The sequence below is a fragment of the Prorops nasuta genome, unplaced genomic scaffold (assembly GCF_024137725.1).
Source record: "Prorops nasuta isolate Cenicafe-Biocafe unplaced genomic scaffold, Cenicafe_Pnas_1.2 PNAS00017, whole genome shotgun sequence".
Taxonomy (NCBI): Eukaryota; Metazoa; Arthropoda; class Insecta; order Hymenoptera; family Bethylidae; genus Prorops; species Prorops nasuta.
Window position 1 is genome coordinate 2958041 of NW_027116814.1, and position 11948 is coordinate 2969988.

General features: G+C 37.3%; 2 protein-coding genes and 1 long non-coding RNA gene across 3 annotated transcripts; 1 reads left to right on the forward strand and 2 right to left on the reverse strand.

The window, feature by feature from the left end:
- The first annotated feature begins 3118 nt into the window (after positions 1-3118).
- Positions 3119-7067, forward strand: LOC136779540 (sodium- and chloride-dependent GABA transporter 1-like). Its single transcript, XM_066737166.1, has 14 exons — positions 3119-3255; positions 4005-4302; positions 4386-4605; positions 4823-4924; positions 4998-5166; positions 5234-5366; positions 5443-5577; positions 5653-5756; positions 5823-5947; positions 6021-6133; positions 6208-6339; positions 6415-6618; positions 6681-6848; positions 6913-7067. The coding sequence occupies exons 2-14, from the start codon at positions 4069-4071 to the stop codon at positions 7012-7014; spliced, it is 1941 nt and encodes a 646-aa protein (XP_066593263.1). The 5' UTR covers positions 3119-3255; positions 4005-4068; the 3' UTR covers positions 7015-7067.
- Positions 3128-4173, reverse strand: LOC136779543 (uncharacterized). The gene is made up of 3 exons (XR_010823598.1): positions 4052-4173; positions 3589-3975; positions 3128-3266 (listed from the first exon to the last, which is right to left on the reverse strand). It is a non-coding gene; the product is annotated as an uncharacterized lncRNA (long non-coding RNA).
- Positions 7068-7249: 182 nt separating the features above from the next.
- On the reverse strand, positions 7250-8289 carry LOC136779541 (male-enhanced antigen 1). The gene is made up of 4 exons (XM_066737167.1): positions 8086-8289; positions 7842-8025; positions 7710-7775; positions 7250-7642 (listed from the first exon to the last, which is right to left on the reverse strand). The coding sequence occupies exons 2-4, from the start codon at positions 8016-8018 to the stop codon at positions 7427-7429; spliced, it is 459 nt and encodes a 152-aa protein (XP_066593264.1). The 5' UTR covers positions 8019-8025; positions 8086-8289; the 3' UTR covers positions 7250-7426.
- Between the last annotated feature and the right edge of the window lie 3659 nt (positions 8290-11948).

Genomic DNA, 11948 nt, shown 5'->3' on the forward strand with positions numbered 1-11948 from the left:
CGCTTCACGCTTGAGCCACACACACACACCAGTTAGGTCACTTAGGTCTGCATTAAGGTGCCACAGTGCGTGAAGAGCAGTGAAGAGACACACCGCATGCCTGACGAATAGTAAAAGCCAAAAACACGAAATGGAGATCCTCGTACCGCAGGTTAAGTGTACTTACCGATATGCAAACTTAATTACGTGTATGTAACAATTTTTTGCCTTCCAAAAGATACAATACTTTATCCGGTCTCGATGGTTAAGTATTGCGGCGTGTCGATCGTCATACACAAGTAAATATATAGGTAGGTATAAACCTACCTATGTATATAGAAATGGGGAACGAGGATTTCCACTTCGAGTTTTTTCTAACCGTATAGATAGATATGCGGCGTGGTGACCGTGGCGTGTCTATCCACACGCCGTGTAGTGCGGGTACAAGTTAAATATCCATTTTCATATAATGCTCTAGCTGGACCAATATTTTTGTAAAATCTGAAAAATGTGTTAGTAAATATTTTGGTAAACTATTCATTAAATAAAGAAATACAATATATAAACGAACTTCTCCAAAAAGGTTTTTAAATGTTTTTCAGTGAATGCTGGTACAGGACTAGGAAGCATTAATATCCTTATATGTTTGGGATTGTGGCGTGTGAATAATACACTCTTTCTCATCTTCAATAGGCTCAAATCCAAAATTATTATTTTTATCATAATATAATAATCTGAAATTATTTCCAGATCTATAGTATTATAATTGTAATAAAAATAAATGATTTTTCAAATATTGAAGAGTTTTGTATTGTTGTAAATAACCTGTCGACTAATTCCTTTTTTTTCCTTTTACAGAAGCATTTCTTTCACGTAATAAAATTTTTAATTTCTGAACTGTTAACATTCCATAATATTCTGCTTTCTCCATATTAATATAATGCAAAGTCAAAATTTAAAAAGACCGCACTACACATATATACTCATGTACTACACACGCCCACATTTATGTGCATTTATACACCCTGTATGCGTTTGAAACGTCGCCATGACAGGGGTCAGTGACCCTGGCGCCCTCTGAGATGAGCTTTTAAGTGAACATTCCTAATTTCCTTATTCTAGTTGTCTCGATCGTGGATCCTCTTAACACTTGAAGCTTGTGATGTCAGGTTTTGCACTTTTACAGCCAATGAGTCGAAGGTGGGGGAGAGCACATGCACGCATCATAAACATACAACTACGTAAAATAAGTCAATGTGCGTTGATTGTGTGAAAGTGCAGGAATTGGCATCTCTGATTCTGATTGAAAGTACAAATTGCTCACTGGCTACAATAATGATACAACAAAGATTCCAGAATTATTCATTTCACATAACTGAATTAGATTATACAAATAATTAGTACTTTATAGCTTATTTCAACGGCATATGATCTAATGGCATGAAAACGGTGTAATTTAAACAAATAATTAATATTTTTTTATTCACCCATGCGTTTTACCAAAAAGTGGCACATTTGTTGCTGACCGAAAATTAGAGTTATCTTTGCACCAGCTTTATTTAATGAAATAAGATTTTTACAGAGGTTTAACTCAAATTTATATATTTTTGAACTGTGTCGTTATTGCAACCGATCAACGATATGGCTATAGCAACTATGAAGAACTTGCTTCTATGCATTTCTATGGATGAAATATTGTAAAAACTAATATTAACTGATACTAAGGAGTTTTAGTATTTTATCTTTTATACCCTTTTACATAAATTATATTATACTCTTAAATTCAATTGCCTTATTGAAAATAATAATTATAGGTATTAAGGACTGAAATGTTTTACCTCAGAACTAAATCTGTAGTGAATGCTTTGCAATTAAACGTGATAATTAAATAAGTTTAACGAGTTCTTAAGAATAATTCTTAAATTAAATGGATAAATTTTTTAGCGACTTCAGTGTCAAATTAAATACGTCGCTACTTCGAAGCTGGACTATACGAGAAAGCACGAACCGAACTACCAATAAGGACACAAGGACCAATATATTTTAACCTTCTCAGACGACAAGGATTATGCTCCCTTATCTTGCAGTGTTTAATTATTGATGTGTTGTAATATTTTTAACCAATGCTATGTTTTAAACTAAATAGTTTTGTATCTCATATATTTTAAATAAACAATTGATTAATATTTAAGCTAATTAAAATTAAATAATTATTGTATGGTAGCACCAATATACATTTGTGATTAATCCATTTTAAATATAAGAAAAAACGTGTACCTAGCTTTGTTTTTAATTATTTACAAAACCTTTCATAAAAATGCTTAGAAACTACAACTACAATTTCACAGAGATTTTTAATGCTAGACAACTTGCTTGCTTCAGAGACGTTTCATAATTTCATTATTTCTAAAATTAGAATTATAATTGCAAATTTCTCATATAGAGTGTGAAAGAAAAAGACTACTGTATTAAGATAGCATGTGTCGTATCCGGAAAGCACAAACGGTTCCAAAATGTTTCCTGTTTTTATTATTTCATGGCTCGCATCCGGCTTGCGTCATTTTAATAAAATAATTTAATTCTCCTTATTCAGCAACCCCTCCTCCCTCTCCCCTGTCTTCTCCCATATAATTCCCTTCGAACTGACGCTTGCGCCATGTTGCCCTTTATCTAATACCATCATAAAAAAATTCCTTGTGTAAAAAAACAAACGTTTCATTTAATCGCAAAGGAAGCCTCAACTGTGACTGACAAACAATTAAATGACAAACTTAGAATCAAATTATATTGTAGCTTCAGAAAATATGCCATAAAAATCTTAACAAAAGGGTTTCCTGGAGACAATAACTTTCTTCCATTTAAAAATAACAAAATTTCCTTCCTTTAGTTTGTAGTTTTCATGAAAAATTAGTAGATTTAGTTTTTTATATTTTGACCAGCAAAAGAGAAGATTTCCCTGTCACTAATCGGTTATCAGTGTGCTTGAGGCCTTCTCCGTCTCTCTCTATTTATATAGAACAACCTAAATATAGAATGACACTGTAGCACTAATTTGTTGAATGAAACGATAGGTGCGTGTCAGCACTTGGGGGGACCCAGCGCCATTGTGGGGTAAATCTGGAGGGTACAGTAGAAATCTCGGCACTATCCGTTTCTGAACTCCGTTTGTCACTGTTTGACGCACACGCGTCTCTTCCGAGTCCACGCTTTGACCAAAATTTGAAACAGCAGATTGACAGTTCGATTGATCAAATGCCGTTCAGCAACACAGCACAAGTACGTATCTCCTGCAAAATGCATGACATATTTTAACAACAATTAAAAATATAATTTAACAAAATTGGAAGATCGACCGTTCGCTAAAAATCTATATATACCACCTGACAAGAGTCAACAGACATTGTTCTTTCCTTTAAGAATATTTTACATGAATCGTGCGATATGTGGAAGCAACGACAATTTTTTTGTGAACTCTCGTTATGCGGATGATGTCTGCTCAATGCGCCTATTACTACTTGCACGCGTCTACTCGGCTAACACGACGCGTAAGCAGATTGTGGTATAACCGCATATGCGAATCATTATGCAAAACCAAGATTGAATGATTACCGAGACAGGATTGTCGTACGATACAGCTCATCAGAATGGGAGCGAAACAGTTTGCTCGAGACTCAATCGCGGTCCGGCATTTTGACCAAATTGGCAAGAATCGCTGAACCACAGTTCGGTCCTCATTTTTATATCCAGCATGATAAGCGATGGATGCTTTCTTCCATCAAGTTTTTACAGTGTCGCTGCGATTAAAATAGGACAAGGCTGACTGATGGGAACGACGATTGTCAGACGCTGTGAATCCCGGAAGTGGCTCATTGTCCGTCATCCATCATCATCAATGCTGATAATCCAGCAACGATGTCCGCACGTTGTTGCAAGACTTTGGAAGATCCGATATTGTCCTATTGGAGGAAGCAATCTCACCGAGATTCAAATCGGGTCCTGTAAAAGCATCGATTGATGAGTTGCAGATGCTGAAGGGACTGGACTTGTAGGATGAGGTGAAATTTGGTGGTACCTGCTTCATAGAGAATAATGCCTTCAAGTGGTACCGGTGGGCGGACTAAGGTAGACAGATCAACCAGTCCTCTATCACAGGAGCCAGTTAGTCCAGTGCAGGAGTTGAAAGCACTCTTCCAGGAGCCCCCGTTGAAGACCTCGAATGATGGCAAGGAACCAGACTTTAGATTCGAGGCTATTCAATGTCTGCAATCGGTCGCCATTAAACCAGCCAAAGCCCTGCCTGATCGGGGCACGTGGAACAGCAAAGTGAGTTTTCCTGAAAACCATAATTTTTGTCAATTAATTTTGTTCTTTAAGGTTTTTCTAATAAATGTTTTTTTATATTTCAGTTGGAGTTTATCCTGTCGGTCATCGGACTGGCTATAGGCCTAGGCAATTTATGGAGATTTCCTTATCTTTGTTACAAAAATGGAGGCGGTGCATTTATGGTACCGTACTTTATTGCCCTGGCTCTTGCAGGGGTACCGATGTTCCTCATGGAATTGTCATTAGGACAGATGATGACTATAGGCGGTCTCGGTGTCTTTCAAATAGCACCAATCTTTAAAGGTCCATGATTATATAATTTTATATACCTTCGACTAAAACCCTACAATATAAGTTTTATCGCTTCGTGCGACCCTCAATTATCAATAAAACTTTTCGCTTCTCAGTTTGCTGAAGCAACTTTCTAAATTTCTGCAATTCGATCATGAGTTGTACCGTCGTTTAATCGAGCATTGTTTGGTACTTATTAACAAAATCTAAATTTGTGTTTTTTTTTTAGGAATCGGATACGCCACCTGCGTCCTTTCTTGCTGGACAAACGTATATTACATTATAATTTTAGCATGGGCTCTGTTTTACTTTTTGGTCTCCTTAAGAACCGGTTAGTCATTTTACCAAAATTTCCATTTTCCTCTGTTTCGATTGGTCCATTAATGTCACGAATTATCCCGAAGATGTGCCTTGGAGATCGTGCGACAATCCATGGAATTCCCGTTATTGCATTACCCCGGTAGAGCGGTTAAGTGCCGTTTGTTGGCCAGAAGAATACGACACTATCTGTGCAACTTCCATTGGCAATTTAAGCCATGCACTCCTCAAGGATCCCGTTAAAGAATTTTGGGAGTGAGTCCATAAAATTCGATAATAACGCCTCTTTATCTTATTTTTAATCCCTCTTGGGTATTTTCAGACGACGAACCCTTCAGATCTCGTCTGGAATAGAAGAGGTTGGTGGAATACGATGGGAATTGGCTGGAACACTCGCCATTGTCTGGATAATGTGCTATTTTTGCATTTGGAAAGGCGTCAAATGGACGGGAAAAGTACGTCCTCGTTTCTTCCCTGTAAAATCCTCATCGATGGAAACATTCTCTCTTTAAACTTTGTCAATTACTGCAGGTCGTCTACTTTACTTCTTTGTTTCCATACGCCTTGCTAGCAGTTTTGCTGATCCGAGGTTTGACATTGCCAGGTGCTATGGAAGGACTAAGATATTACGCCACACCAAATTTATCCAAACTTGGAGATCCTGAGGTAAATCTTATGTTTATATGTGTGACTCCATAAATATTCTTACACTCCTCTGATGCAATCATTTTGTTATCCTAGGTGTGGATAGATGCAGTAACTCAAATATTCTTTTCCTACGCACTCGGTCTTGGAGCACTAGTGGCCCTTGGAAGTTACAATAAATTTAATAATAATGTTTACAAGTGTGTGATTTCTCACTGGAGAATTTCTGGTTTACGTAAAGTAATATTTTGCTTTCTCTGTTTCAGGGATGCATTAATTGTCTGTACGGTTAATTCATGCACCAGTATGCTTAGTGGAGTTGTAATTTTCTCAGTGGTTGGTTTCATGGCTCATGAGCAGCAGAAACCAGTAGCTGATGTCGCTGCATCTGGTAAATCGACGATGTGTTCATTATATTCATTTAATGATTTTGACTTGGATATTAATGTACAAGTTTTGTCCAGGTCCTGGTTTAGCATTTTTGGTGTATCCTTCCGCTGTCCTACAATTGCCTGGAGCATCGATATGGGCTTGTCTATTTTTCTTCATGCTTATCTTAATTGGTTTAGATAGCCAAGTAAACCTGATCGCCATTCTTTCATTGTGAATCTAAATTAAGAGAAAGATATTAATTACATTTTGTTCTTTCAGTTTTGCACTGTGGAGGGTTTCATAACAGCGGCCGTTGATGAGTGGCCTCATCTTCTTAGAAAAAGAAAAGAAGTTTTTATAGCAGTTGTATGTTTTCTGTCTTACCTAGTTGGTCTAACATGTGTAACTGATGTGAGTATTGTAATTATACACAATTCAGTTGAAATGACAATTATTCCATAATGACAAATTATTATTAATTTTTAGGGAGGAATGTACGTATTCCAGCTTTTAGACTCGTATGCAGTTAGTGGATTTTGCCTATTGTTTTTAATGTTTTTCGAATGCATTGCCATATCCTGGGCATTTGGTGTAAACAGATATTATGATGGAATCCGCGATATGATAGGCTACTATCCTTGTTTCTGGTGGAAAATATGTTGGATGGTCACTACTCCTGCCATTTGTGTGGTAAGATTTAAAAATTACTTTTGAAGAAATTTGTGTCATCTGAAAATACTTCTTTTTATCAGGGTGTCTTTACGTTCAACATAATAAAATTTGTTCCTGTGAAATATTTGTCGTATGAGTATCCTTGGTGGAGCCATGTATTAGGATGGCTAGCTGGTCTCTCTTCAATGATGTGTATTCCAGGGTACATGATCTATATCTGGTGTGTCACACCTGGAACTACCTCAGAGGTATTATTCCAGATTTGTACAGTTTATCAGTTTTAATTTACTGCCAATTCTGACTTTTTTCCAGAAATTCCGGAAATTAATAAGAATAGAAGATGATGTTGCGACGTTAAGAATGAAATTAAACCCAACTAAAGCAGCTGCCATTAAATCAGAACTTGAATTATAAGAAATGTGTTAATGTTGGTATGAGTGCATTTGAGTATGCTGTGAATAATCATTTCTAAACCTTAACCATTTTAAAATATGACAATTGCCATTTGGATAAAGATTTGAAATATCTAAAAAAAATAAGCAGGTATTATAACATTTACAAATTAAACATTAAGATACATAAATATTCATAATACATTTTATTAGAATAAACTCATGGTAAAATATATAATTCTTTTACCTATAATTTGTAACATAACATATCACATATCCTCAAAATTTACACATATAATAATATGTACCTATGAAACATAGTGGAACATTTGTTTGATTTTGTGGAATAATTTTAAGCATGTTCTGAATAAGTTTTAAATTAAGATCTTGACTTGATATTCTTTATTCAAGATAATACCAACAATTAAATCTACTCATTTATCTTTATTTTGTATTTCTTTTATCCTACCCATAAGCTGTTCTTTCCACTGCTCCTCAGATACAGCATTTGCCCATTCAGGAATAGCAGTTGTTGGTAATGTGAAAGCAGCCATCATTGATTTAACTTGATTAATTTTCTCAGCATCTAAGTTTATATCAGAGCAGGGACTTGTAGTAGACCAGACTTCGATTGTTTCCGATGAATATTCCTAAAATATCAGTTAATTATTATGCGGTTACTTATAGGAATCTCAAAAGTTTTCAAATTAGTAAAACCTGATGTGAATCAATCGATAAATCTTCCATTGCCTGATTCGTGCTTCCTGCTGTCCATTCTTCCTCCTAAAAGCAATTTGACAAAATTTGGTTAAAATCATGATGGAAAGGAAACAAAAGGGAGCAGCTTACTTCTTCGTCTCCCAGTATAAGGTCACTATCTGTAGGTATTTGAGATAGTGGAATATATCCTGCCATACCAGCATCCTCATCTTCGCTATCAGAATCATTAGTCATCCTTGTATCTGTGAGATTTGGAGCACTGAGATTCTCCTCAATCGGCTCTTGAGAGGGCTCGGGGGACATCATTAATGAACTAATCAAAAAATAATTATCATAAATGACTACAAATGAAAGCAAAATTTTTGTTACTAACCTTAATTTCTAGATTGTGCGGTTAATATTTATATTCTTAATTTCTGCACTATGACAAAGTAGTAAGCAAATTAAATCATAGCTGATAAGGCCTTGTAAAATTTAATAATCAATTTATGTTGTAAGCGTTATAAGAATCAATTTAAAAACAATATATGACATTTTGAGGTTATTTGATCAACAATAACACTTTACACTTCGAGGCTCAAACCCCTCAAACTGAGTCACTATTGGTCCAATCATTCTATTTAAAATGGTTTAGTCGGTTCTGATTGGTTGATAGATGGCTTAGGTATTATTGTGGTTACCTATGTCGTCGGTTATTATCTGTCTTATCGACTGAATGAAACGTTGTATACGTTCTCTACTTCTCAAATAGATGGCGTTATATCTCATTTTTGGTGAAAATTTTTTACTTACAAAATTGAGAAAATGTGCAAAATATAATTAATATTTTAAGTGTACAATTTAATCCTATTATCGAAGTGGCGCAACTAATATTTTGTTTCCACTTGACTGGAAATCAATTTGACAATACGATAAATGAGGGAAATCATTTTTCAGAATGGCTTTGGCTTTTCTTATTATAGGGATATGCTCAGTCACGTGAAAAGTGTGGAGGATTAGCAAGAACACGTGCCAACATATGGATGCAGAAGATTTTCCAGGTGTAGCCGTGTAGCTAATGCTACACAATACGTGGGTGTAATCTGTTATATCCATCCACCAGGAAATAACTACTTTCCCATCCTATAATACTGCTAAGTGAAATATCAGGTTAGGAAAGCAAAGTTTCATCGAAGAACTCTATCTTCGAGTATTCCACATCATTTACAGCCACAGATAAATGTAAATTTATATATAAGAAATATAATTCTATCAATAAACCACACATAATCAATTTTGTTTTCGGATAATTGACAGGTATAATAGAAAATTGAACTATAAAGATTTTAATGTATATTTACAAGATGAATGAAACAGGGAAGAACTGTTGGGGATGAAAACGGTGATAAAGCTGAGATGTTTAAATAAAGGAGATTTGTGGGTGGATCAATGTGACGTGTATCGAATAGATTGAGAGACGAATTTTGAGATGTTGGGATTTAGCGTTGAAGGGAGAATTAGCAGGGTGGTGCGTGCTAACATATGGGTTCCAGGGCTTTACAAGGGTGAGGGGTGTGTGTAGGTCTTTGGCTTGCGCGGGTGGTAAATGGGATGTCATCGTGTTAAATGGCCGTGATGGCCGCGAATCTATTGAAGCCAAGCCAATTCTTGTGGCTAATTTCCGTCGTTTATACGTTTAATTGCCAGTGCGGACCACCTGGACCCACCAGCCGTCCAAAGATTCCCCTACGATCCTCGCTGACTGAAAATCCTCCGATAATATATAAATATACCATGATCACACAAAAATCCTCCGCGTAGTCACCATTTGACATTTCCTAACTTTTATTTCTTTCAAACAATTAATCCTCGTATACCAACGCAACTCGTACAGTTACTCCTAAAAATTCTTCAAGTAACAAACCATCCTCAGTCCACTCTTACACGTTCACAATTATGAATTATTCTCATCAGATTAAAACTCTTCCATTAATTCGATCGTCAACAAACAAAATACTTTTAGTTCCAATTTCCAATAAAATTCCTCTGAAAAATAAATATATAGAATTGAAAAAAAAAACTAAATATTATTGTACGTATAGCTAATGAAAAATAAATTATGTTTTCAGTTCATTTTTGAGACATGCATCGAGACGCAGCAGTAAACAGACGATTTTTTCTCGATAATTGATGGGTTCGGGGTAGCTTTGAGGGCTTAACCTTGGGAAGTTGATCGTCTTAGGGGGGGGGGGGGGGGGGCAGTGGTTGTAGAGTTGGCGCAGGTGGCGGCGTTCAAAGCCAATTAGGCGAGTTTGCGGACGATCCACGTCTGGCTCTCTCTCTCTCTCTCTCTTTCTCTCGGTTTCCCATTCCGATCTCTCTCATTGCTGAAAGCCTCCGGAGCTGGCTTAACTTGTCTTCGACCTATAACGAATTAACGTCCGCTCGATTTATTAGACCCTAATTGCCCTCCCCTCTTGTCGTTTAATCAACCCCCTCCCCCCTTACTTAACCTCACCGTTGCAAAACAAAACTTTATCCTCGACGTATGTATATATATATATATATACATATGTCCAATAAAAATAAGCCTTGAAATCTTCCATTATTTTCCATCGTCGTTTCACGAAAGAAGTAGCATACGAGGATCAGATATAATAGGAAGATTTCCTTGGCAAATAATTTTCATTCTCGTTGGGCGTTTATCTCCGCTGGGCATTTCGAATCGAGACATAATCATTGGATCAGAATAGAGATTTCTGGAGTATTTTTCTTCGCTGAAAGTGGCGGGGGGGGGGGGGGAGCTATATAACTCGGGCGCCAGTATACTTACTACGTGCACTACGTATACATTTAGATAAATAGAGAAGAATGGGAGGAATACAGATGGTGAATGCGCGATGGAGGGTGTCGTGGCTCCGAGTCGCCATTTTCCTTGGATAAAACGTTCCAGATGTGGGAAGAGGAGGAAGAGAGAGAGGGAGAGAGAGAGAGGAACGGCAGCCCTTATCTTTCCTATTATCGATAGCTGCTGGCCTCGGACCAATATCGGCCCCAGCGCCGTCGTCATGGAGACGCCCGGGTCGCGGCTTAAGGGAGGGAGCCAAATCATCCCTACTATTATCGCGCTTCCCCATAAATAAGGAGCGAGCACTACCTCATCGGGATCTCCGGCAAGGCGCCGCCGGCCAAACCACCCTCCCCCCTCCCCTCCCCTCCCCCCTCCCGCCCTCTATTCCTACTACTCAACTTCATCTTTTAGACTATCGTTCATCCCCCCTCCTCTCTCCTCTTCCCCTTTACACCACCAATCCTCAGTCTTTTTCTACGCTCTCTTCGTTTCTTATATATATGCACTACAAATCACCTTCCTCAAGGACGATTCAAAATGGCACAAGATAATCGCGAGTGTTTTGTTACCAGTTTTTTATTATATATATATATATATATATAGTCTTTGCTCTTGATTTCTTTAAACTTTATCCAATATGGCGGCCAATATTCGAACGTTCTTAAGTTTTGTGCTAATTTTTTTGGTTTGATTACTCTTTTTGCTCTCGAGGACGATTCAATATGGCGGAGGTTAATAACCTCTTCGACCTCAAAGTTGTCAATTATTTTGGTATACGTAGTCTTTGCTCTCCGTTTCTTCGCCTCCTATCCAATATGGCGGTCAATATTCGAAAGCTTCGAATTTTCTTCATTTTTTTAACCCCTCTCTAATTGCCTTCGTTTCGTTTGCAGGATTTGACAATTTTCACGGTAGATCATCGACCTTAGCTAGCGTCTCAAGGACGATCCATCGAAGGTCGGAGGCCCAGTGACCTTGTTTCTTGCGCGGGAAATGAAAGCTAGGACCAACTGGAGGAAAATTGAAAAGCGCTGCTCAACCTTGATAGGCATCACGTTCAATATTTTGGCATATCGTCTTCGGAGCAGACAAGAAAGAAAGAAAGGAGAAAAAGACGAGTGACGAACTAATCCGTGAAGAGTCCCGGACCTCCTGCGTCTTCTTTCAACCCCGAGGAAAGCTTCGGAACCCCGGCGGTGTTTGTTGTGACTTTCACGGACACTATTTTGTCAACGAGAACTCTCCTAAGGCGGGACTCAATCCTCCCCTTAGAAAACAAGTGTCCCAACAAACAATTTCCATGCTTCCACCTCTTCCAGTCTTCAGTATACACACACGTGTCTGATGGTATACATATATCTAACAATATACTGAAAATAAAAAATAATTAATAAAAAAGTAGTAAG

Coding starts and splice junctions, on each gene's coding strand:
- LOC136779540 (XM_066737166.1), top strand. CDS start 4,069: ATGCCTTCAAGTGGTACCGGTGGGCGGACTAAGGTAGACAGATCAACC. Junction 5,167..5,233: donor CCCGTTAAAGAATTTTGGGA/GTGAGTCCATAA, acceptor GGGTATTTTCAG/ACGACGAACCCTTCAGATCT. Junction 6,134..6,207: donor TAATTGGTTTAGATAGCCAA/GTAAACCTGATC, acceptor TTGTTCTTTCAG/TTTTGCACTGTGGAGGGTTT.
- LOC136779541 (XM_066737167.1), bottom strand. CDS start 8,018: ATGATGTCCCCCGAGCCCTCTCAAGAGCCGATTGAGGAGAATCTCAGT. Junction 7,776..7,841: donor TTATACTGGGAGACGAAGAA/GTAAGCTGCTCC, acceptor AATTGCTTTTAG/GAGGAAGAATGGACAGCAGG. Junction 7,643..7,709: donor TATCGATTGATTCACATCAG/GTTTTACTAATT, acceptor CTGATATTTTAG/GAATATTCATCGGAAACAAT.